Source organism: Mytilus trossulus, chromosome 7, assembly GCF_036588685.1.
Source record: "Mytilus trossulus isolate FHL-02 chromosome 7, PNRI_Mtr1.1.1.hap1, whole genome shotgun sequence".
Taxonomy (NCBI): Eukaryota; Metazoa; Mollusca; class Bivalvia; order Mytilida; family Mytilidae; genus Mytilus; species Mytilus trossulus.
Window position 1 is genome coordinate 16047435 of NC_086379.1, and position 26031 is coordinate 16073465.

General features: G+C 31.7%; 1 protein-coding gene across 1 annotated transcript; it reads right to left on the reverse strand.

Moving 5' to 3' along the window:
* Nucleotides 1–15363: 15363 nt before the first annotated feature.
* On the reverse strand, nt 15364–24677 carry LOC134724699 (pre-mRNA-splicing factor RBM22-like). The gene is made up of 9 exons (XM_063587874.1): nt 24624–24677; nt 22906–22959; nt 21833–21995; nt 21117–21217; nt 20028–20197; nt 18626–18826; nt 17239–17489; nt 16284–16451; nt 15364–15655 (listed from the first exon to the last, which is right to left on the reverse strand). Exons 1-9 carry the CDS (start codon nt 24675–24677, stop codon nt 15492–15494), a joined length of 1326 nt encoding a protein of 441 aa, XP_063443944.1. The 3' UTR covers nt 15364–15491.
* Nucleotides 24678–26031: the final 1354 nt, after the last annotated feature.

A 26031-nucleotide genomic window follows, 5' to 3' on the forward strand; every position in this document is an offset into this window, starting at 1 on the left:
TGAAAAAATCGCTAAGATGACCGTAAATTATAATCGATATGACCGTAACAGGATCAGCGATTCATAACAAGGGTGACCGTAATTGGCTACAAGATGACCGTAATTTGTAAAGGATGACCGTTACTTTAAAAGGATGACCCTATATTCTAAGAAATATACATACCTGAGTTTGTCTCAATAGAGGTTCGGTTAGCGAATATAGATATATTTGATCATTTTCTTTTAACTATTTGCCGTATTTTATCGGAGTTTATGACAATAATAGTACATTGCATGTTTCTAATAATTAAATATCTATTGATAACGACATTAAAATTTGAATACAAATTACCAGCGATACGAGGAAAAGATGAAGAAAAAAACCCATTAATTAACATATGAATATACAGTAATCGAACCCATGTGTATGGTTCCAGGAAGAACAATAAAATCTTAAAATCTGCCAAAAACAAAACAACATTCCCTTGACAACACCGGATCCAATGGAACTGCAAAATTTATTCTGCATTCAGTTGGTTTTACTGGTATGTTTTCAGCTAAAAGTCCTTTTGCTTTATAACATCTAAAAAAATAACCCTCTTACCCTTGAACAGTTTCTAAATAGTAATCCAGAACGCCAGCGTTTCTGGAACATATTTTGTAGAGTATATTGTTTACTGGGAATAAAACCTTCCGACATCCAGTAACAAATGAAAAGCAATATGTTCAGTAAATATTCCATTATAAAATGGATTGCAATACGGAAATGAAGTCTTCGTATCGCCCTATCTCTTTTAGTTTTGTCTCAATATTTGCAATAGTTCATAAATATAAAACAAGAAGATGTGGTATGATTGCCAATGAGACAACTCTCCAAAAGAGACCAAAATGACATAGAAATAAACAACTATAGTTCAACGTACGGTCTTCAACAATGAGCAAAGTCCATACCGAAGTGTCAGCTATAAAAGCCCCCTAATAACAATGTAAAAATATTCAACTGAGAAAACTAACGACCTACTAAAGTTATTTTTTTTATTTCCTTTTGACACCCTTCTTCTACATTATCGCCACTGACTTTCAAATTTGAGGAACATCTTTTTGCTGATATAGTTTTTTCTTCTAAATTATAATTTGTCTTATAACCTTTTCCTTATAGTATTTTAGGTTTTATTTTTTCAACTCTGAAATGTACAGACTTATATGCAGAATGACCAGTGTTTTCATCCAAAACTTTCTTTCTAAAACTAAATGTTTGTGGACAAACATGATTGTCTATAGTGTACGTGTATCAAATTGCTGTCTACATTAAATGACGTGATTTTGCGGGAGGTTTAATGACATAAACTTATCTGAAACAAAGAACATTTGCAATGGTAGTTGAAACGTAATAATGTCAATGGGTGTATATGCTTTGGCATTTTTTTAAAAGTGTATCTTTTATATGACATCAATAGGAATCCAAGAAATAAAAAAATATAAATTTGACGTGAACTTGGTGGCTACATATGGTGAACTATGTATTTTTTCTTTACCTATAGGATAATGCAGTCTTATAAATACGTTTTATACCAACACTATTTACTATTTGATACAAAAAATGTAATACAAATACGGATATATCTTAAAAATGATGGTCATCGTTAAAATGTTACGGTCATCTTTTATGAATTACGGTCATCCTTTTACAAATTAAGGTCATCTATTTACCAATCACCGTCATTCTTGTTATATGTTACGGTCATCTTGAAAATATTTTAATCGCGATTTACGGTCATCTTAGCGATTTTTTCAAATCCAATTTTCTGTTAAATACACATTTCTCGGTAGTCGTTTGCGATTTCCGTGTGAATCTTTTATAATTTTTCATCGTATCAATGTATGCTTTGTAAAGAAAATGATATAGAAACACTTAAACAGACAATACAAATTCTGACCTAATTTTTCATCCGACATCTTGGGATGACCGTGAATGCAGTTACGGTCATCAGTTTTACCCCAATGAATATGCCGTTTCGAATCCTTTTACAGACAATTTAAAATAGGTGATAGTTTTAAAATCATCAATTTTGTCAACTTTATATATTCAGAACAGAAGAACAAAAAAGTCAATTTGAAAACTCGATTAATAAATTGAGGACTAAGCTTTACCATGAATATTAAATTGTTGAAATGTTTAAAAACTTTAATTGATTCCATTATCTTTTAAAACATTCAGTTCAAACTATGTATTATAATAAAGTACGTAAAAGTGAAAGCATGTGAATTCATTTGTCGCTTTTGTTTTATTGAATTCTTTCATAGGAACAGTAAGTGTTCCAACTTTACTCATAAAACCTTAATTTTGATGTGTTTTACTTACACTGTATTGTGTTCTTTTGTTAAATTCACATTTTGATGAAAGTTGGAAAAATCTGTAATCTTGATCTGTCTGTGCCAATTTATTAACTTGTTATGGAACGCAAACTCCCCTTTACCAGTCACATCGAAAACTGTCAAATCAAAGTTAATTGTATGCTGAAAAAATTAGTGGATAGTCTAGAAATAATAGGATAGTACATTCAGTTGAATAAAAGTATGATAACGTAATGTGAAAACAAATCAAGAACCAACTGCAAAGAGCCTGATTTATGAAAACAGTAAGTGAAAATATTCAACGATCGCTACTCTTGACTTAGTACAAGCATATGGTATAGACAGAATAAACATATTTGTTACCGCTCATTTCTCCAGTAACCTTGAACAGCTATGTAACAGCATGACATAAGAACAAACTGTATACAATAATTGGAAATTCAAAAACACAGGTAATATCAAAACAAAAGACAAATTGTACAGATCGAAGAGTAAACGCAGTTTCTGAAAGCTTGTTTGGTAACTATTACAACTGACAAATTGATCATGTTATATATGTCTAAAAGATATGATTAGTGCTATTTCCTTGTAAACAGGCACCCTATGAACTCCTAGGAAAGTTGCCGCAAAAGGATTTTTAGCATGAAGATAACGTGATACAATTGTCCCACTTTCGATAGAAACCTACTCATCACACAGAAACAGATAGACATCTAACTGTAGTAAACTTTTAATGCCGGCATGACAACATTGTTATACTCCCGCCAGCAATTTGGGTAAAAAAAAATAATGAAATATTGACAATCAAATTGATTGATTGTTACATTTCATTAAAAAAAAAGCATGGACTATTTATCTATTTCGGATATTCACTTTGAACAATTTGCAGGGTTTGTTTCGCATGATGTGTGGTTGCAGTAGAGTTCGCCCTGTGCGTGTGGTATTAGTCAATTTCTGGTCGTTAACTCGTGGCAGAGTTTTCTTACCTTATCTTTTGGTATTGAAATTGTTGAATATTAAATGTGCGAGTTATAGTCGGCTTCTTTCATAAAACTAGTTTGTATCAGTAGATTATGTTTACATTTCACACAACTATTGATCAGATAAAAAAAAAAGCTACGTCAAATAAACTGAACTGAAAAGAAGAATTTTTTTTTGGGGGGGGGGGGGGGAGGGGGCTAAAACATTTTCATCATAGTTGTTTAACAATAATTTTCTCAGAGTAACAGTAAAACAATTTGCAAATGAGTTTTTAAATTTTAATAGCATTAGATAATTGCTTTCATAATTGCGATTCAGTCACATTGTTGAAACTACACTTACTTGGGAAGAATCTGCCACATTAATTGATATAGGTTTCGAATTCGAGAAGTCAATATGATTCGTATTTCCGAAAGTTTTAGTCGACTGACAATTTCTGAAAGAAAAGAGACACATAATTTACAATACAGTTATGCCGAGGAATTTGGCAATAATGAAAGTCCATACCTAAACATAAATTTATTGTTCATATAGTTACAAAATGAGCATGTGAATAGTCAAAATGATATTATAGGAGAAAGAACAATGATCTATGTGTGTGTAATTTGGTACGTCAATTCGTCTCAATTATTTTTTTCCCTGAAAAATGACACATAAATATTGTCGGTATAACAATCCCATTTTCAATATAAGTAGATATATTATGTTTATGACATGAATAGCAATAGGGAGTTTAAAAAAAAATAAGAAATGCACACTCACGTTAAGTGATCGGGTCTATCTGTCATGCATAGTGTAAGTTTGTATTACATTAAGTCTTTTGCTCCGAATGATTATATATCATACTTTTCTCTATTTTGAATAATCATTAAGTGAAATCTGTTGATATGTTTCGCGGTTGATGTTAGCCTCCAATTTATCACTTCCGTTCGTTTCAAATCCTTTCTTTTTCTTTCTACGTTTCGACTGATCAATATGGTAAAAAATGTGTATGTAACTATTGCGTGACAACTTTAATTTTATTAAAGCAAGTACTAAAACTAATCAAGCAAAATACGTTGCATTCGTGAAATATCTAATCGAGTATGTTTCCAAATTCATGCACCACTTATAGAAAACTCGCTAAAATCTTTGAATATAAATGATAGGAACGTACGTCACTTTTAGATGAATTATTGCAAATCAGCCGGATCTTCGTGTGACTTTGACCTCTAAATACTAATACTGGATTTTAGAGGTATTTTAGCTACATCTTTCAGAAACGTGGTTTGCCATCAAGTGTTTCCAAAGAGTGCGCTCCATTTAATCAAGAAGGTTCTTTTCAACATATTCAAATCTCATGTGATGTTGTTTTCAATATGAAATGTCAGAAATTTCATATTTTTAAGAAAGAACCAAAAATAAATCAAAATTAAAAACAAACAACAGTTCACATGACACAGCATAGAAAACTAAAGAATAAGCAACACAAACCCCACCAAAACAAGGGGTGATCACAGGTGATCCACAAGGGTAAGCAGATCCTGCTCCACATATGGCACCCGTCGTGTTGCTTATTTTATAACAAATCCGGTAAATAGTCTCATTCTGTACGTCACATTCCTGAAAGGGAAGGGGATTGTAGTTACGACGAAAGGAACGTATCCGATATCATTTGTGAAACGGTTATTTCATAACGGTCAACCAACTCATGATGGCGTCCGTAAAATTTAAGAAGGGATGATGTCAACTTCAACAATTAGAACTCTTGGTTTAATAGCTTCATTGTGAGCAGAAACCCTCCATCAAGAAAATCATGAGAGGAAATGCAGGCACAGGAATATCGTATCAATTGGGAGATATATACCCCGTATACAGGTGCTGCTGGAATGTCGCTACTTAGAAATGGAAAGTTCACAATTGAAAAGCTGAAATCATCCCTTTTGTCGTAAAGTTTTGTTTTCAACCGACCCTCATTGTCAATTTCTAGATGTAAGTCAAGATATGAGTTCGACTTAACTGTATCTGTTGTATCCTTTATCTCTAGTTCGATGGGATCGTTGAGTTCAACATAGTCACCATTTTTTGAATTATTCAGTGAAAGAATGTCATCGATATAGCGGAAAGTAGAGTTAACGGATAATGCTAACTTCTTATCTTTCGTCCTAAGAAGTTCCTGTATAAAGTTAGCCTCTTTATAACAAAGAAACAAGTCGATAAGAAGAGGGCCGCAATTGGTTTCCATTGGAATGCCGACAGTCTGTTCACAAACATGTCCTCCGAACGTAACAGATATGTTGTTAATAAAGAAATCAAGCATTTTGATAATGTAAATTTCAGAGAATTTTTTGTTTGAATCAGACTGATCCTTTTCAAAGTAGGATTTTTCCTCCCTAAGACAAGATACTTGTATCTACGTTGGCCATTATTTTTTAATGAAACAAATCAATACCAACTCTTTCAGTTTTTCTTTTTGTTTGGAATGTGGAATACTTGTGTAAAATGTAGAAAGTCAAATGTTTTAATACTATTGCAAGATGAAAGAGGGTAAGATTGTATGTAGTCTAAAAGGTCTTTGGAATTTTTTTAGTATCCACATCTGATTCACTCCACCTCTAGAAAAGGCAAAGAGAATTCAAATTTAAATCTTCTCCAAGCGTTCAATCTTGATAAGAAACCTTCCAATGAACGGTATAGTAAACAAATTTATAAACAGTTCACTTAATTTTTATAAATCTTCAATATCACTATATACTATGAAGATGGGCGAACGGTACAAGAGGGACATTCAACCTGGTTAATAATAACATTAGCAAAACGACGGATGTCAAATATGGAGCAGGATTTGCTTACCCTTCCGGAGTTCCTGAGATCAACCCCAGTTTTTGGAGAGGTTCATATTGCTTAGTCTTTAGTTTTCTATGTTGTGTCTTGTGTACTATTATTTGTCTGTTTGTCTTTTTATTTTTTAGCCATGGTTTTGTCTATTTTCTATCAATGAGTTTACTTGTCTCCCTGGTATCTTTCGTCCCTCTTTTATGTTGTTTATGTATCCAATACAGTAATGGAATATCAAGCCCTTCATCTTGGATTGAAATTCCAAAGGAACATAGAACAGATCTATGATAATCCAGGGTTTCCTCTTTGGTGAGTGTCGTAGGGGTTTCCAAGAGAATTGTCAGTACCTGATTCATTTATCAAGCAGTTTATGTAAATAATATTTACACATAAAGACGAGGTTGTTTGTGTCTTTATCTGCGGGAAAAACAATATATTTTCAATTGACGTAGGACTTTGGAGTCTTTAAGATTGGTGTAGCATATGTGTTAATAGACCCATTCAGTTTCTTCAGTCATGTTTGTATCAACAATCTCACAATCTTAATCCATTCTGAAAGAGAAGCTATGTCTTCTTTTTTCGAGTTTAGCCAATTGCCTGGCATTATTCTCGACTGAATCCATCAGTATTTGGAAGTTGTGTTTCTAATTGATGGATTTAAGTGTATAGGCACATTTAAAACATCATCTCAAATGAATAAAATTGGTTCGTATCAACAGTATGCATCTTTATTTACCTACCCGTTCATGCAGATTTGAAAATTTGGGTCACAGACACCATCGAAAAATCCACAACTTGGCCAGTCAGTATCATACTTCAATAGTTTGACGTTAAATACGATTGATGCATCAACAGTTACTTTAACCTGAAATAAAGAAATGTGTCATTGATAAACTCATCATAGATACCAGGATTCAATTTTGTATTTACGCCAGACACGCGTTTCGTCTAAACAAGACTCATCAGGTGCGCTCGCATCCCAAAAAAATCAAAAAGACAAAAAAGGTACGAGGATGAAGAGCATTGATTACAAAAATTTCTAAAAGTGTTGACAAATACAAAATTAAAGACTGGTCGCTACTATAAACTCGCTGGGTTGAAGACCCATTGGAGGCCTTCGTCTGTTATCAGCTCTTTGGTCGTGTTTTTGTCTCTTAGACATATTCCCCGTTTCCATTCTCAATTTTAATTTTTAAGCTTTTAGTCGTTTTAATTAGTTATAGATCTTATTGCACAGATGAAATCGGATATATTCTAATAATGTTACTACAATCCCATCCCATATTCACGAATGTGACCCACCAAATTATACTTTTTACTTGTGATATCATGGGCAACACGACGGGTGCCACATGTGGGGCATGATCTGTTTACCCTTCAGAAGCACCTGATATCACCCTCAGCTTTTGATGGGGTTCATGGTACTGAGTCTTTGGTTTTCTATGTTATGTTTTTAATGTACTATTATTTGTCTGTTTGTCTTTTCCTTCTTTTAGCCATTGCGTTGTCAGTTTATCTATGAGTTTGAATGTCCCTATGGTATCTTTCGCCCTTCCTTTAAGGAAAGGCATGAAATGTACGTTCTTATTAAAATAATCAAACGCTTCAACTAGTTGCAAGTATGTCAATTGGAAAAAAAAAAAAAAATCTGATTATTAAAACTAATCACGCTTTGTTTTCCACGATCAAAATAATGCGATACTCGATATATCACGATACATTTGGATTGAAAAATTTAACAAAATACAATGTTTTTAGAAACCAAGTGAACGGTTTCAAGAAAAACGATTTTATTGTACTGTACTATATGACAAAACCAAAGATTTAGTAACAAATAAATTATGTTATTGGAATGAAGTCATTGTCGGGACAAACGAATGAATCACATAGACGTGTGTTGCCCTTTTGTGTTTTCTTAAGTACTGCATATTATTTTTATCTTATTGTACAATATTAATTGAGAAAGTTGAATAATTTTGACGGACACAATTTCTTACGTATTTGTTCTTCGTTTTGAAAATAGAGCTGATTTTCACAAGATCTTGAAGTAGAATTACAATTAATTACATTTACGGTCCAATACAAGATTTTTCACGATAGCAATGTTTGACCACCATTAGGTATTCGTTCACGATAATTTCTTTCAATATAGCGAAAACAGCCTTGATATTTGTATAAGGAAGGCTACGACAAGCGAAATATATCCGTAGCCATAAGTGAAACTTGTGTTATATAGGGTACTAATTTTTTTTTAAAATACTGTTAGTTTATATATTTTTTTATTATACCATGTTGATCCGTTGTTTTAATAGCTAACTTGTAAGACTTCACTGGATCATGATAGAAACTCAAGCAATGGAAGAATAATTATCATATCAACTGGGAAGTTTGTGTATACTACATACGAGCGCTACCTGAATCTTGCCACATGTAAATATATTGTTTATAATGGAACATTCTAATTAACACTTCTGCAGCAAAGTTTAGTCGTTAAAGATCATCGTTGTAGATTTCAAGATGTAGCCAAGATATAAATCGAAAAATCTGTAATTCTACTCCATAGTTGTTGTTTTTTTTTTAAATATATGTTGTTGACACAGAGCCTACAAGAAGCAAGATAATATGATAAGACACAATATTATAGATTGAGGCAAGTTCAAAGAAAAGAAAGTATTCATTTAGACCAGCAGAAGGACACCTCACGCACAGTAGTGAAACATCAACATTTCAATAAGACTTCAACTACAGGTTCATTAAACAATCAAATGTAGATTACACTTGGTAAACATTTAGGACTAATATATGAATTGCTAGTGTAGTAGTCCCAAGTAAAAATTCATAATTTTCACAGACATGTTATATTGTACAGCCCTCCGTATACATTGAATAAAACTTATCCTTAACTGTTCAGAAAAGCATCAAAGAGAAAAACCAGCGAATGTATCAAAACTATCATGATGTAGGTTATTCATATTTCATATATTTTTTTTAATTTTTAATAAGTTACCTACATTTTTAAATCTGAAATCATTATTTGCATAGCAACAAAGAAGCATTGAACTCCAAACTCCGCATAGCAAATTACCGTTTAATCAACATTACCCACAGGTCAATTATAAACTAATATTTCCTGTAGAATCCTTGTTTCATACAACTTCAATTTAGTTTATTATCAAAATTTTATCCGATATATATATCTTACTATAGACAGAGAAGAAAAGAAAATATAAATGTACGTAATGTAATCCATTTCTAACTTATGTCACAATATCAGTGAACGAGTTGGACCATTTACATATTTATTGTGATCATAGGGTGGCAGTTGATACAGTTGTTATCTGAACTAGTTATCATCCGATCACCGTTTTGCAGAACAAATAGGTTTGCCTACTTTTGCTGTTAATTGCGTACTCAACAAAATTGAGTGAAATTTTTAAAATGTTCCTCTAAATACTATCTTTTGACTAGTACTGTAAGAAGCTTCTGTCAAAATCGGGTAAAAATCCAGGACGGTTTAAAAAATCTTATGTTTTAAAAACTTTAACTGCAGAGTGTATGTAATGTTAACTAGGGAAAAAAATAGGCCATTTATAAGTAATATATAAAAAAACATTTTTTTTACAAACTTTAATTTTGGATATTATCTTATGATCATAAACAATAAGCTTCTGTCCAAGTTTGGTAGAAATCCAGGATATTTGGAGAAAGTTTTTTTAAAGTTTTAAACCACAGTGCATGATGGAGATTTTAGTTTAACAAAATTATGAAAATCAATTTTGGATTGATATCATTGTCTTGCATGCATATATTTACGGAGTTTCAAAACCTATAATGCAACCATTTTTCATTTTCAATTCACAAACACTAAAGAGTATGCACTTTTGATGTGCCTTATATTTCTACATCCTTAAGTAAGCTCCCTTAAAATCCCTACCCCTTTACTTTCTTATTTGGTATCTTGAATTATGTTTTTAATTTTAAAACAAAAACATCAAGTTAGTAAATAGCTGTAAAAATGACCAAAAAAATCAGTGATTACCAGTAATCACTGAAACAACTAGTAAATACATGTAATTACTAAATTGGCTAGTAATTACAGGTATTTACTGAAATGATTAGTAATTACGTGTAATTCCTAATTTCACCTATTTACTGTAACATATATATATATATATATTCGCAATCAAATTTTCAACATTTTATTAAAATTCATATGGACAGATTAGGTTTGTATCATATCTTTAACCTACAAATGTAGATTGCACTCGATAAACATGCATTTATTTTGACAGAAAAAAATATATTAAATTGCGCTCCGTATACATTGAATAAAACTTGTCATTAACATTTAGGAAAAGCCTCAAAAATCAAACCAAGCTAATAAATCAAAGCTATCATGATGTATGTCAGACTCATTTTCACAAATAAAGTTAAGAATGGAAAGAAATATTCATTTATTGTAAACTGATTACTATTTCAACTTATATTCATATTGTTATTGCAACAAATTATTGAGATGCACAGAACTCGCGAACATACTCAGCTAACACTGACAAATGAAATAAATCAGCACTAACCATAAGCAAATTATAAACTAATATTACTTAAATTTAGTCTGCTATTAAGTTACATCGGTATATATCTTACCATAGACAGAGAAGAAAACAAAATAAAAAGACACGTTAGGTAATCCATCACAAACTACTGTCTTAATGTTACTGTCAGTTTACGATTATGACCATGTATGTCTATTTTAATCAGAGGGTGGATGTTGATAGTATTATATATGCACTAGTTATCATACAGATCATTCAAATAAATATTATATAAATATATTGATAAAACCAATTCATCTTTATATTTATAAATCATCTTTTCAGTTGTGATAGTATGAGAATATAAGGTTATTAAATCTATCATTATGTGGTTTTCTGAAAATTGAAAACCCACCAATGTTTTGAAAGACTGGGAAAACTTTGCTAATTGATCATTAATTCGAGGAAAACATTGAATTTGACGATCAAATATGAAAAATAAAATAAGAAGTAGTGTTATCATTGTCATTTGATTTTTTTCTTCCATCACTGTCCACTTGCATAAAAGTCCGTCCCTGTTTATGTTTTTTTTCTATTATTGATGAAACATGGAGAAATAATGTACAAATAAGCTACTTCTAGCGAAGAACACACATTTTGGCTTTTTCTTCATTGTGAAAAGAAGACACTGATAGTGGCATACTAGCAACCTACAAAAGTTTGTTGATTTTTTTTATTATTTTTTTCGCTTGTAACTTACAAAAACATTACATGTTGAATTTTCATAGTGTGCTTTTATTCAATTTGGTGTGTCTTAGTTTTATCAATGAACTTGGAATCTTTATTTTTTTTGTAGAGTTGCAGACAAAACATATTCATAGTGCTAAATGTCCCCTAGTATATACACCGATGTAACATGTTATGTTAAAGCTAATCCACGGACCAATTATTCCGAAGGATTTTTTACAAAGCTCATGTATGTACATAGGAATTTAAGATAACAAAAATAATGTGTAAGATGTACTAAGATCTATCGTATTTAGTTCTTGGAAAGCTCAGTCCCACGGATTTCAAAATAACTCACTATCTCTATGTAAAATACTGTTAATTCTTGCTCATGGAGAGATTCGCAACGGGAAATTTGTGTTGTAAAGTCATAACATTATTTAAAACCGATAGAACCGGTAGGTTGTAATTTTGATATAACCGAATTTTATTTTTTATTACTAAAGATGTTGACACAATTTACCTTTTCAAGACTAACATTTTATTTTGGTGAAAATGGCGACCAATCGATAAATCGATGAGCCATATACTAACATCCCAAAATCTCCCAAAAAGGAACAGAGAAAAACGGGGGAAAGGGCCGGGGGGACAACAACAAAAATGAATTTGAAAATAACCATTTAATAGGTTCCCGACTTGGAACCGTGTGTTTTATTTTTAAAATACTACAAATGAATACCCATTTCTGTAGTTATATAATCTCAAAAGGGCTGTCGATTTCAATACGTGAAAATACCACAATTTTCTGAAAATGGGTTCGTAACCTTATTAAAATGACTTAACTTGGTCAAACGTTCTTGTTGATATTTGTAAGTGAGTTTATCAGCTAGAGTGTAAGCTGGGTATGTCTTTATTTATTTACTACTTTTGTTGACAACTGATAAAGTTCCCTAATCACAATAGCTTATATCTTTAAGATCATTTCAGTATTAAACTTTTTACATGTTTGGTGCTCAAGTGTTTACAGTATTGGCCAATCCTTCACTTATAATGTCACGGCGTAGTAATTACCAATACTTCTTTCAATGATAATTAACAGACATCAGCTTACAAACTTGTTAAACACTTGACTGAGGTCAAATAGATACTGATTTGTCAATCATCATACGATGGTTATCAACTGGGATAGTACTGATAAAAGATCAACATGTTATGGATGCATGTGAACTATAATCGCAAAATTTGCGAGAAGCTTCAATATTTTCGCTTATTCATTCGTACAATTACAATACTTTTTTAACAAAAATATATAATGACGTCAAGCGTCAATCATGTTATAAATGAGTGAGGAAATATGACAGATCCAATGTGCAGAAGTTACAACAAAAGCACTACTAGCACTCATTATAGATTGGTCGTGTACGTGATTTAAACAAGCTTTATTTTACTGTTAAAGTAAAGACAAGAAAATTTGAAATTGTCCCAATTGTTGTCATACGGAAATTTAAACGCTACTGTGTATTTATAAGATCAAAATCTCTTTAATAATAGAGCTATATTTTTTCTGAAATTGAAGGTGCATCAGTGTATAGTAGGGGTTCACTACATCATGGGTAAGTAAAATTTTCCAAACATCTTTATAAGCATGTTTAATACATACCAACTATTTATTGGGAGTATTATTACTATGAAAAAGAGTTAGAATAGCTATAATTATCGAAATTAGGATTGTATATGAGGGGTTCAAAATACCATGTCTAAGTAAAATTTGGCAAACATCTAATCCAGAATGTTTAATGCATACCAACAACTTACTGAAGTGTTGAAACTATTGAAGCCATTGGAATTGCGTTTATCTTGAATTGGAGGTCCCAAGTAAGGGTTTAATTAACTATGGCAAGGGGGTAAAAATACCATGGCTAGGTAAAAAAATTCAACTATCTTTTCGTCCCCGAGGGTCTCACAAGACCAGTAGACAGCACTTCGATGTTGACATGAATATCAATTATGGAGTCATTTTTATAAATTTCCTGTAACAAAACTTTGAATTTTTCGAAAAACTAAGGATTTTCTTATCCCAGGAATAGTTTACCTAAGCCGTATCTGGCACAACTTTGGGAATTTTGGATCCTCAATGCTCTTCAACTATGTAATTGTTTGGCTTATATCTATTTTGTTTTGAGCGTCACTGGTGAGTCTTATGTAGACGAAACGCGCGTCTGGCGTATTAAATTATAATCCTGGTACCTTTGATAACTTATTCCAGCATGTGTAATATACATGCCAAGTGCTTATATGGGTATTATTTGTATGTAAAGGAATTGAAATATAGTTCATTTGATTTCGAGGTGCCAAGTAATGGGTTCAATATGCCATGGCTAGTTAAAATGTTGAAGCATATTTTAATACATACCAAATATAGTCAACTATTTATACAAAGTATAACTTCTATGTAGAGGAGTTTGAATAGGTATCATTCTTGAAATGGAAATGTATGAGAGGGTCAATATATCCTTTTTCCAGCTGGTTTTCATTCAACTCTGTGCCAAGTAAGCTTAAGGGAGGTGGGCACTCACAAACACGGATTTAACCCCCACCTGATTCTATATATCAAGTCCTATGTCAGGTCCTTGAACTTCAGTGATTGATTTTGGTGCTGTCAGCCATTAATTTGTTTGTATTAAGTGTTATCTCTTTTGGTTTGTTTCACAATTTGTCTTTTCTGGTTTGATTTGCTGTATTGTTTAGTGTTCATACTTAGAATCCGTACCTGTATATATTAGTTCACATCCTCTTCCTATCGACTTTCTCATTACCAATCAAACACTCACTTTATTTTTACATAAATTGTCACAATGGGTTAAGTACTTTTCTTAACAAACCAGAGTGCTCACGCTTAGAAGTCTGGCTACTGTACTTTTCATTGATATTATGTTGATAGTCCTAAATATAAAGCTTTACTACAAATATCACATCAATTTAACATCATCAAAGAAAATGAGGTAAAGGTGAGATAAACCAAGTTGGAAATATATGCACACCTTACAATCATCCTATTCACCAAATATGCTTTAAATATAGTTGACCTAATTCACATTGAAGAAACAACCTAAATTAAGAAAACTTATCATTGATCAATGAACCATGCAAATGAAGCCAAGGTCAAACGAATGCTGCCAGAGACATGTACACCTTACAACCATTACAGGTGTTTTAAATATAGTTCACCTTTTGCATATACATTTAGTATCTAAGAAACAAACTAAACCTTGGAAAACTTAAATTTGAAAAATGTGGAGAATGAGGTTAGGGTCAGATGATAATTGCCAAAAAAACATATACACCTTACAATCATTCCATACACCAAATATAGTTGACCTATTGCTAATAGTATTGGAAAAACAGATCAAAATACAAAAATTTCACATTTAGGAATGAACCATTAAAATGTGGTCAAGGTCAAATAAAACATACCAGTTTCTTGATCTGGTTTATAAGTGCTTCTCATTCTATGTTTTTTTTATAAATGGTTTTCCTGATTGGATGGTCAATTTTGAGGGCCTTTATAGCTTTCTGTTCAGTGTGAGCCAAGGCTCCATCTTGAAGATCATACTTTGACCTACTTCTTGCATCTAGACTAACATGTACTTTATAAAATGTTTTCATACACCAAAAATAGTTGGCCTATTTCATACAGTATTAGAAAAGAAAAAAAACAACAAAAACTTTACTATAACCACTGACCCATGAAAATGAGTTCAAGGTCAGAGGACACCTGCTAGTTTGGACATGTACACCTTACAATCGTTCCATACACCAAATGAAGCAGACCTATTGCTTATAGTTTATGATATTAACTAAAGTTGCAGGCTAGACAAAAACTAAACTGAAATCACAAAAGACCATGACTTACCCTTTGCTTGTCCACCAAGACAGGGAGTGAGGCAATAATGAATGACAATAAACAATCTATTTTACATTCAGATATTTCTTTTATTACACAATGATTTTAAAAACAACTGTTATCTTCAATATTCAAAATAACATGACAATTCTGAATTGACAAGTTCCAATCTTCACTCTGAATCAGACAGGATATCAGTTTTTCTGAACTGGTACTGCTCCCATTCTTGTAGGATCTTGTGATGGATAGTGGACAGGTAACTGGTGCCTCTGATGCTGTTGTTGTTGCTGCTGCTGTTGATGATGTAGGGGAGGTCTCATTGGCATCATACCAGGAGGAGGTGGAGGAAGTCTCATTCCTAGAAAGAAAGAATACACATACTATTTATGTTGATCAAATCTGATAATTGTAAATTGTTTCTTAAAAATGAAAATTGTTACAGACAGTTATTCATATATATGTTACTGAAAACTGCAAAGTATAACTGATAAAAAGAAAATGTTTCTGACAAATGTTAGTTGTTATGGACAAATGTACATGTAACTTGTTACTAACAAATGTAAATTGTTACTGACAAATGTAAATTGTTACTGACAAATGTAAATTGTTACTGACAAATGTTAATTGTTATGGACAAATGTAACTTGTTACTAACATATAAATTGTCACTGATAAATGTAAATTGTTACAAACAAATGTAAACGTTTACTGACATTAATTGGCAATCATACCACGTCTAATATTTACAATTACCATGTTTTTATGCAATAAAGAGTACTCAATATAAAATTACACAGAGAAAAGTTTAGCAAATTTATTTATAGTTAAAACATAAATGTAAGTCTTCCGAAATGACCTGGGTTAGAAATTACAGATTTTTTTCTCTAAGTGTATAGCCCTTTTGTCTTGCAGGAGACAATATTAAAAAAAAAAAAATTCTATTATAAGCACCATATTTTTGTATGACAAATAAATGTCCAACTAACCTGGAGGTGGTGGTCCCCTGAAAAATGTGAATGGTACAAAGTTAGGTGGTGGCCCTCTAGGAGCCCCTGGTAGCCGTGGTGGCACAGGAGGCATCATCATGGGTGGAGGTCCATTTAAATTAAAGAAATTGTTATTGTGGACAATCTCCTCTGGAGGCAAGGGTAAAGCTGGAAATAGAAATAATACAATATTAAATAAAAATTCTGTAGTATAAGCAAATAATTGGTTGTACTATTAAATTCATTGTTCTGCTGTAAGAAGCAAAATATACAAATATTGTAATCCTACAGTACTAATTTTTATGAATCCACAGTTTAGAATTCAGTAGACAAAAAAAATATCAAATAAGTTTCACATCAACCAGGTACATTTGTAGATTAACAATAAACATAAATGCTTCAAGCTCTAAGTGTTTAATATGAGATTTGTATTCTGTATTCCAAAATTCTAAAAAGAAATCACCTGAGGGATATCAAATATTGCACAAATCAAATTAACAGAAGTATTTGCTGAAATCAATGCAACCAGTGAAACTATTGTTAAAAAAAAGGGATGATTTTTAATACATTAATGTATTTATTTTTATTTTTAATGATTTTCTTTCTGTTATGAGGACTTCGTTTTACTGAGTGGGAAAAGTTTCAATTTAACTCCTTATACTCTTTAAAACATTGTAAAACTCCTTAATTAATATAAGATACACAGTGTTCTCCCCAGATATTTCATATAGCATCCTGGTAAAAAAAAAGAAATTTGAAACACCATTATGTTTCTAAAAATTATAGCATCACATCCATAAGAAAATCGATTCAGATAGCATCACTTTCAGAAATATAGCATCACATTACCAAGAAGCTAAAATGCCCCAGGGAGAACACTGAATAATAATACATAGTACATCTCCTTGATGAACTTAATTTTAATTTTAGCAGCAATATCTGAATGAATACCAACCTCCTGGAAGTCCTGGGACAGGTTCTAGCTCTGCTTCATCTTCCTCGCCATCTTTCTTCACCGGAGCTCCTTGTTGAGCCTGAGATTTTCCCCATTTTATTGTCAGCCTTCTGCCTCCAAGTATCAGTTTGTTAAATGATTTTTCTGCAGCTGTTTCAGCGGCTGCCCTTGTTGTAAACTGTACAAATGCACATTGTTGTTTGGTGACAATATTGACAGATCTAATCTCACCAAACTGGTAGAATTGGTCTCTGCAAAAAATGCATCAAGTATTATTTTATCTCAAATTACTTTTCACTCTATTGATAAAACAATTTAACATGTCTTCTTATTATTGGCAGTAAAGATTCCATAACAAATTTCTTAGTTTTATATCCTAAACAGAAAAAATTAAAAAAAACTGTCTTAAAAATATTGCACCTTCTGGTGAACCCTAACAAAGTTCTTTAGATTATTCTTTCTTTTTTAACAAATTATGAGAAAGCTGCATTATTTGACATAATTTTTTCAATTTTCAATGAATGTATGAATACAATATTTGTAATACCATTTATCAAATGATATGAAAAAATTTGTCCAAATACGGATAAATCAGTAAGTGCAATACTGATGATGTTGCCCTGTCAATATTAATAAGGAGTAAATATTGCTTATCACCACAACAGGGCCAATACAGAAAAAGATGCATTGACCCATGGGCTAAGCTGTATACTAATCTTTGGACGTATTGTTATGCATAAATACATTTGTATCATATTTTTAACTTAATATTATACTTAATGTTAAAAAGATGTTCACATGGTTCCATGGGTTCAGTGTATTGAAATGTCTTGAAATGGAAATGTTTCACAGACTTTTCAAGTATGACTTTCGTGTATTTTCACTGTTTTTTAAATTTCTGTTGATCAATAATCAGAAGGCAGACAATACAAGAGAAAAATAGTTAAACTGTCTGATTTATTCTTTCCAGTTTCTTTATATTCGCTAGATTAAATGAATTTTGATAACAGAAGATTAAGTTATTGGACAAGAAATCAGAAATTACTTTTGACAATGTTGACAAAAAATCCATTTTGAAAACAAAAAGACAAAGTTCACATATGAAATTTGGTATCTTCTTCAAGGTCATTATTATTCTTATCAAAATAAAAATCAATTAATAAAAGTATTGTGAACTGGCTGTTTCTGTATTGGCTCTGTTATAGCTTCTTAATCAGCTGTATAAGCCCTCGTCTTCTCAAGTCTAGAGTTCAATACAGCTAACCTTGAATCTATAACAGGGCTAATACAGAAACTACCAGATAACAACACTAAAGTTACATGCTACTGAAGAGATATTTGCAACACATTTTTTAAGTATATACAATAAACTGAAAGATAATCTTACTTTAATTCTGACTCCTCTATCTTTTCTCCTAGATTGCCTACATATAATGTAGTAATAGTTTTATCATCTGGAGGGGTCAATTTAGGCATGTCACTGTATCGTCTCATTAACTTTTCTGCCACTGGGTCATTCATTCCATAAAATCTATCTTTAATGTTCTGATCAGCAAGTGGATCATCAGGGTCTGTTGGTTTGTCATGTCTGTAAAAATAAACAAATATAAAATCTATCTTTTATGATCTGATCAGCAAGTGGGTCATCAGTATTTGTTAGTTTGGTTTGTCTGTAAAATAAACAAATATAAAATCTTTCTTTTATGTTCTGATCAGCAAGTTGATCTTCAACGTCTGTTGGTTTGTCATGTCTGTAAAATAAACAAATATAAAATCTATCTTTTATGTTCTGATCAGCAAATAGATCATGAGAGTTTGTTGGTTTGTTGTATATCTGTAAACAGAAATTATATACATTTCAGTGTTGATTTAAATGTTGTTTATAAAACTTACAACATGACAGATTCCCTTGCTATAAAATATTGTGTCTGACATATATTGGATCTTTGGTGTTTTAATGCCACTTTGTGTCTATTTCATGGCGACCAGTTTTGATTGGTGGAGGAAGCTGTATTGCATGAAGAAACCCACAGCCTTTGATAGGAAAACTGACAATCCTAGTCAATTCGTAGGATCGGAATTCAAACTCACAACCTCGTTATTGATAGACTAGTGATTTCAGTAGTATCTACTTAAGACCACTCGGGCACTGAGGCCCCTTCTGACATATAATGATGTTCTATTGACTTTTGGTATTAACTTGCATAAAACATTAGAAAGGGATATAACTCAACAACTGTAAAAGTAATGCCACCCAAATTTGAAATTGATCTGAGATTTGAGATAATTAGTATTGAGCATAAGTTTCATAACATTTAGTATCTAGGCAAACTGAAGTTAGCGAACTGAAATCTTTTTTAGACATTTTTTTCATTTGTAAAGCCTACTAAAGGGTAAAAACTCTAGAACAGTAAAAGTGATGCCACCTAAATTCAAAATTCATCTGTGTTTTGTGATAATTAGCATTATGCTGCTTTTTGTGCATAATTTTTATATATTTGGTTGAGGCAAACTCAAGTTTCAGAATGAAAGCCAATTTCCGTATGTATGTAGGAAAGAGGGACATGGGTATCCCTAAAAGGGGAGCCATTTATTTACCTTAACAGAATGAAAGTCTGAAACATTTGATCTACTGATAATTCCAATATCACAGCTTTTAATATTTATTTTTCTTCATAATTCTAAGAAAATTCCAAGTCTAAGCGGTCACTTAGTGGTGTGTCAAACTTTTCAATAAGAATGCTACAAAACTTAGATTATGATCTTTAAAAAGTACTGAAAATACAAACCTGTATGGGCATTCTTCTCCTCTTTTACATTCACCTTTGACCCAGAATGAACAAATATGTGGTCTGTTTCTCTTGTAATAGGGTGTAGTTCTAGCTAACTTTAACAACATATCACTTGGAGCCATTGCTTTACCTAAAGCACTTGATGAATTTAAACCATCTTGTGCCATCTGAAAAGGAACAAGATCATTCTCATCAAAAATTTAATTTTATGTTTAACCATTCACATGTCTGTAACACCTACATGTACAAAAGGTTGCCCATTTTTTAGTTGTTTTTTTATTATTATTTATACCACTGTTTCATAAATAGAAGGTTTGACTTTTAAACTGTTAACTCAGAATTATGTCTTTGCAACAAACATCATTAACAATTTAAGGGACCACCATCTGTCTACATGTACTTTAAAATATTCAATTGAAACAAATAAAATCAACTTATTCTAAGGTTAAATAAATAAATGGAGAATGTGTCCCCATGGACACAGATGATGCCCCTACTTGCATTCAACATTATAAAGGAACATAACTCAAGAACGATAAAAGAAGGGTACCCAAATTTGTACTTGATCTGAGTTTTGGGGTTATAAGTATTGTGTATAGGTCTCATAATGTTTGGTTGGGACAAAGTTTAGTTACAGAACAGAAACTTAATTTTTTGCAATTTTTCTATTTATAAAGGCACATACATGTAACTCAATAATGATTAAAGTGTTGCCACCAAAATTCTACTTGATCTGTATTTTGTGCTAAAAAGCAATTTGTCTAAGTTTCATAACATTTGGTTGAGGCAAAATAAGTCAGAGAATGGAAACTAAAATTTAACAATTTTTCAAATTTACAAAGTCAAAGGGGCATAACTATAGAACATTTAAAGCGACGCCACCTAAATTCAAATTTGATCTGTGTTTTGTGGTATTAAACATTGTGTTTAAGTTTCATAAGATATGGTTGATGCAAACTCAAGTTAGAGAACAGAACTAAGTTTTGCGACATATGTACGTTCAGACATACACTTGGGGGCATAAAAATGTTCAATTTTACTAGTCATTATGCATGTAGAAAAAAAATTTCTGTGACATTAACATACTTTGTCCTCCATATTCTGTGTATAAAATTCCTTGTTGACATCAGATTTAGGCATGTTGTCCTGTATCTTCAATGCTGCATCTCTAACCTGCACTGGTAAACCTGTAAACAACAAACTAATATTAACTATGTTTTTCATAAACCTGTCAACAAAAAACTAATTTATGCTACTTTTTACATTCTCAACAAAGACTGTGTCAAACTTAGATTATTTGGACGAATTCTGATGTATCAGACCAATGTTTTGTTTAGGAAACAGTTGAAATAAACTAACAACTCATTAAGAAATCCTTTTAAATGATTCAATTGTGAAAAAAGTTATATGTTCAAACAATACAATTTTGAACATTTGCAAAACTAGTAAAGATGTTTTCCCTGAACATGAATGGAATTTTCATGAAATTTAAGGACTTTTGTTGACCCAGTGTAAAACCTACTTGTTACACAGGTGGATTCCAACATTTTTACCCTACTAGTAAACATAAGATGTTTAAAATATTGAGACATAGGCTTCAGTGTTCTCCCCAGAACCTTCAGAAAGCACTATGGAAATCAACATGGCACTGTTTTCCCAAAATATGGCCCCTATGCATTCTATTATAAAATCATCTCAAATAACATCAGGTTAGAAAATATAGCACCAGGGTACCACAGTGCTTAAAGGCCCTGAGGGGTGAACACTGGGCCTGTGAGTTAAATGACCATTATTATATTTACCATATTCTAAATCAAGCAGACAGGTCTGACAAATATTTTTAATTTTTGAACATGTCTGACAAACTTCAGTCTTCTTGTATCTCATCCTTGCTCCGGGACACCACCTGAAAACTGTGAAGGGTCGGACACAAATCTTACATTCCTTTCCATACTTTTCTTTCATCTGTAAATAAGAATGAGATGGAATGCAGTTTATACATTTTTTTGCCAGAAGAATAAGATGATACTATATATTGAGGGGCAGTTAAAAATTGTGTAAAAAATGACTGACATCATTGATTTCATCACCAGAAAACAGAAATGAAACATCAAGTCTTCATAAAAAAGACAGAAAACTAATAATTGAGCAACTCAAACCTCACTTTTTAAAATGCCTAAAGTTACCATGTGAGGGCTTTAAAGAAAGTCAATGTCATTAAAACACACTCATCAGTTCATTTTTTTCCAATGAAGGGAGAAAAGTTTCTATAAGTATAATATTACCTGACTTACCATTCTTATGTATGGGTTATCACCAAGACATGTCTGACAAAGGATTGGGAATTCTATAAGTATAATATTTCTCGACTCACCATTCTTATGTAAGGGTTATCACCATGACATGTCTGACATAGGATTGGGAATTCTATAAGTATAATATTTCTTGACTCACCATTCTTATGTATGGGTTATCACCAAGACATGTCTGACATAGGATTGGGAATTCTATAAGTATAATATTACTTGACTCACCATTCTTATGTATGGGTTATCACCAAGACATGTCTGACATAGGATTGGGAATTCTAAGTATAATATTACTTGACTCACCATTCTTATGTATGGGTTATCACCAAGACATGTCTGACATAGGATTGGGAATTCTATAAGTATAATATTACTTGACTCACCATTCTTGTGTACAATGTATAGGTTATCACCAAGACATGTCTGGCAAATGGATTGGGAATTCTATAAGTATAATATTACTTGACTTACATGACTTACCATTCTTATGTATGGGTTATCACCAAGACATGTTTGACATGTACATAGGATTGGGAATTCTATAAGTATAATATTACTTGACTTACCATTCTTATGTATGGGTTATCACCAAGACATGTCTGACAAAGGATTGGGAATTCCTGTGAATAAAATATATTGTATTAAATTTTATATATGAAATGTTAATCATTTAATCTACATAACATTTATCGAATACATTTCTGGTTGTTCATTTCTCTATAAGAAACATTGTATTAATTAATGTAACTAACTACATTGTACCGTCTTTTGATAGAAATGACATTGAGATGGTCTTGAATTCAACAAAGACATACAAGTAATCTTTGAATCAGTTTAATTGAGGTCTGGAACTGGCATGTCAGTAAGGCCAAAAAAAATATATGTCTGTTTCCTGTTTCCCGACCGACCCTGACTCAAACCCCCCGACCCTAGATCTTTTTATTCAATTCTGAGAAAAAATCGTTTCCGCTCCTATCTAGATCAATGTCTTACTATGAGTATGTCCAAACAATCAAAATGGCTGCTCCCAGCAGAAATGTGCTACAAATAGGGTTTAAAAAATGTCAGAACTGCGAGGATTATTCAATTCAAGCTTCTTTAAAGAGATTAAATCATTTTGGGGTAAAAGACCCTAACTAAACATGACAATTAACCGACTGCAAATCTGACAGGGAGTGCAAGAATTAAAAAAAAAAAAAAAAAAATCCCGACCTACTGACCCTGATTTATTTGACTTGGCAGCAGGAAACAGACATATATTTTTTGTTGGCCTAACTACCAGTAGTCTTTTGTTAATTTAAGTATCATTGTCATTTTGCTTTGTCTCCTTTGATACCTACATGTATTCGAACATCTGACTCAAGACTTTTCTTGAACTGAATTTTACTGTGCATATTGTAAAGCGTTTACTTTTCTACATTGGCTAGAGGTTTAGGGGAGGGTTGAAATCTCAAGAAACATGTTTAACCCCGTCACATTTATGCGCCTGTCCCAAGTAAGGAGCCTCTGGCCTTAGTTAGATTTGTATGATTTTTAATTTTAGTTTCTTGTGTATAATTCAGAGTTTAGTGTGATGTCCATTTTCACTGAACTAGTTTAGATATTTGTTTAGGGGTCAGCTGAAGCAGGTCTTCATGTGTGAGAGTTTCTCACTGCATTGAAGACCTATTGGTGACCTTCTGCTGTTGTCTGTTCTTAGTCCAAATAATTATGATGTCTTGAAAGGCTATTATAATTTTTTTCTTTGACGCCTCACTTCGATAGTCCAAATAATTATGACGTCTTGAAAGGCTATTATAATTTTTTTCTTTGCCGCCTTACTTCAAGGCGTCAAAGAAAAAAATATAATAGCCTTTCAAGACGTCATAATTATTTGAACTATTAAGGCGTCAAAGAAAAAAAATATAATAGCCTTTCAATACGTCATAATTCTTTGGACTAGTCTGTTCTATGATCGGGCTGTTGTCTCTTTGACACAAAAAATTATTCTCAATTTTATTTTATCACCTACAAATGTATATGGCCATATTTAAACAACAAATTTTACTCTCACAGACAAATCTGAAAAAGTTTTAAGGGATGACAGGAAGTAGATAATTAGATTGTTAAAGCATTTTCTGTTTCAGAAAATTATAAACTTTTCTGGATAATTTTTGCTATTCATTTTTTTTCATTCCTGGATAATGTGCTAAAATAAACTAAGTTGTGAATAGATAAACTTTTCCATAGAGACTGCTCGTCACATGTAAAGATAATATGCAGTGAAATAGTATTTAAAACATACAGAATCTTCCCAGTTTTGTCGATTATACGTATTTGCACCCTTCGACGTCGCCATCAGTGAAATCTGGTCCCCTGATATTGCTAAATATAATGCAACACTACCTAAAACAGAACAAAAAAAGATTGTACCAGTTGTTTTAATCGGGTCTCACTAATTAGCAACACGAAGCGTTAAGAAGCGAAAAGAAGCGACAAGAAGCGTCAAGAAGAATAAGTTGAGCGACAAGAAGCGACTAGAAGACTATTTAGCGATAACGGATAAGAAAACATTTTTTTTTTTAATATACGGGCAGAAATAAATTTATATTTTTTTTATATTATATTGATAGATGAAGAAATTAAACATTTGTAAGGGAGAAAGGGATTGTGTTTTTTCTATTAAATATAAAGAATGTGTATGTATATGTTTTCAGCAAAGTAAAATTATGAATAAACGAATGGAGATAAATATAGAGTGGAACATCAAATGAGATTAATGAGGCGCATGTCTCTTGTTTTATTGCTACATTAACATCCAATTAACACCTTCAACTGTGTACACGCGTCAGACTTTACAATTACACGCGCCAGAATATACAATCATTGAAAAGGGTGAACACTCAAGATTGTATTAATTTTCTTTAATCTTCCATCAATATACATAAACATTATAATAATCGTTAGATCAGGCAATACACAAAATGAAATTATGAAAATTTTTCACATTTTAATCATGATTTCCTCTTGTTTGATTTCAGTTCTTTGTATTTCACAATTTGTGTCTAATTTCTGGATAATGATGCACAAATAATGCATTTTCCAAGTTCATTATATATATTGTACAAAGAGAGTTTTAAAAGCAAATTATATCCCTAAGACCAAGATATTATTGTTCTAAAACACAAGTAAAATAAATATCATATAACGACAGGTTAAACGTAATACTTGCTGTTATACATAATAAATAATAAAATATTATGTAAATAAATGTTGCAATTAGATATCATCTATGTTTCATTTATTTATTTATTTTCTATCAATATTTTTTTTTAACTTGCTTGTCGCTAAAATTGTTTTCTTTTGCATTTTTTTTTTATGTTTATTTGGAATAAGTAATTTTAATGAAAAAAAAAATGGTTTTCTTGTCGCTGCTGGACGATTTTTGTCGCTAAAAATCCTTCTTGTCTCCAATTAGTGAGACCGTTTTAATCACTAAAATGTTTGATCAAGGCAGTAATAATGGTAAAGTCAAAGAACAAATTTGACCCAGCTTTGTTTATTTTGAGAAAATACACACACAGAGAACCAAAGAAAAGTAATCTTTTTGGATCAATTTGCTGATCATTTGTTATAAATTTACAAATGTACATTTAGGTAAATAATTGACGTATTTTTAGTTAGAAACAAGTTCGTTCGAAAATACACCAGAT

Coding starts and splice junctions, on each gene's coding strand:
- LOC134724699 (XM_063587874.1), bottom strand. CDS start 24,677: ATGGCGACGTCGAAGGGTGCAAATACGTATAATCGACAAAACTGGGAA. Junction 21,996..22,905: donor ATAACCCATACATAAGAATG/GTAAGTCAAGTA, acceptor TCTTATTTACAG/ATGAAAGAAAAGTATGGAAA. Junction 17,490..18,625: donor ATAGAGGAGTCAGAATTAAA/GTAAGATTATCT, acceptor CATTTTTTGCAG/AGACCAATTCTACCAGTTTG.